At 44.9% G+C, this 1,250-nt stretch overlaps 1 protein-coding gene across 1 annotated transcript in view; it reads left to right on the top strand.

Moving 5' to 3' along the window:
• The first annotated feature begins 1,101 nt into the window (after positions 1-1,101).
• Positions 1,102-1,250, top strand: part of Tmed3 (transmembrane p24 trafficking protein 3) — an 8,336-nt gene continuing 8,187 nt past the window's right edge. Inside the window, exon 1 of the mRNA XM_010631803.3 lies at positions 1,102-1,126. Coding sequence (XP_010630105.1) covers positions 1,102-1,126 — 25 coding nt within the window. The remainder of the gene's footprint in view (positions 1,127-1,250) is intronic.

The raw sequence follows: 1,250 nt of genomic DNA, 5'->3' as shown, positions 1-1,250 counted from the left end.
TGATGCATCTAGATGATTACTTCCATGTTTTCTACCAGTCATTGAAAAACAGGACAAAGGCTGGAAAGGAACCTCAAGGTGCACACTAAATGCCTCTTCCAAGTCTAGCACAAGCCAATTTATATTTAATAACTATAGGATATGTGTGTGTGTTATTTCACAGCCCACATCCAGTAGTCCTTAATCCAGAGCCAAATGCACCTGCTGACAAGCACTTCAGTCTTATCCACACGAGGGATATGTGGGTAGGACATTTCTTTGCTGAAATCAACCACGTCTAATAATCCTCTCCTGAAAATATTCTTCATTGAGTACTAATACTACAATATGTCTTTTCCTTTTGTTTATAGGATTTTAGTATAAAAAACCCTGTCGATACAATTACACTGAAAAATTTTAAGTCAGCAGTCATGGAAAGGCAATAAATCAGTTTATCTCTTCCAGTGCGTTTGAGAAGTGAAATGGAAAAAAAGTGAGTTTTATGCGAAAATAATTTCAACCAGTCCTGACTACTGAAATAATCTGAAATCTCTGCCTTTATTCACATTTCTGTGAGACCACTGCGTATTTGTTTCCCCAGAGCGGGTACATGGGGTCTTACTCTTACCTTACTATCACACCTTAAGCACTACTGCCTTAGGAAGATGGGGATGAAAAAAAAGTATTAGCCAGGCATCCTGGTGCAGGTTGGTCATCCCAGCACTCCGAGAGGCTGAAGCAGGAGGATCACAAATTCAAGTCCATCCTGGGCAATTTAGTGGCTTAAAAATGAAAAACAAAAAAGGCAGGGGTAGGGGATGTAGAGCTGGCTGGGGATGTAGCTCAGTGGAAAGGCTCTAGATTCAATCTCCAGGGAAGAAAGGAGAAAAGAAGAAAGTGAGGAGGAAGAGGAAAGAGAAGGAGGAGGGTTAGAGGAGGCGGGGATGAAAAGAGGAAGTGGAAGTAAAAAGATAAAAAGGCATTAATGAGTCTCCTATTCCCTTATCCTAGCTGCTATGCATGTTAGGCCTAGACGACGAGAAGACTGAGTTCTCCAGAGCGACGCAAACTAGGGGCAGCTAATCAGAGCGCAGCGTTTGGAGAATACCGGGGCTCAGATCCATGCTGGGCGACGTGGACTACGCTGGTATCCGGCCGCCCAGGACGCGAGCCTCGCATCCCTCTCACTAGCCGGCCTAGGTAGTTCTGTCCTCGCTTGGCCCCACCACGCGACTCCGCCCCCTTTCCTGTAACCACTCACACGCACTCAT

Source organism: Fukomys damarensis, unplaced genomic scaffold (genome assembly GCF_012274545.1).
Source record: "Fukomys damarensis isolate Sample0158 unplaced genomic scaffold, DMR_v1.0_HiC HiC_scaffold_7, whole genome shotgun sequence".
In the NCBI taxonomy this organism is placed as follows: Eukaryota; Metazoa; Chordata; class Mammalia; order Rodentia; family Bathyergidae; genus Fukomys; species Fukomys damarensis.
Note: the sequence above shows the minus strand (reverse complement) of the source record. Positions and strands in the feature narration are given on the sequence as shown.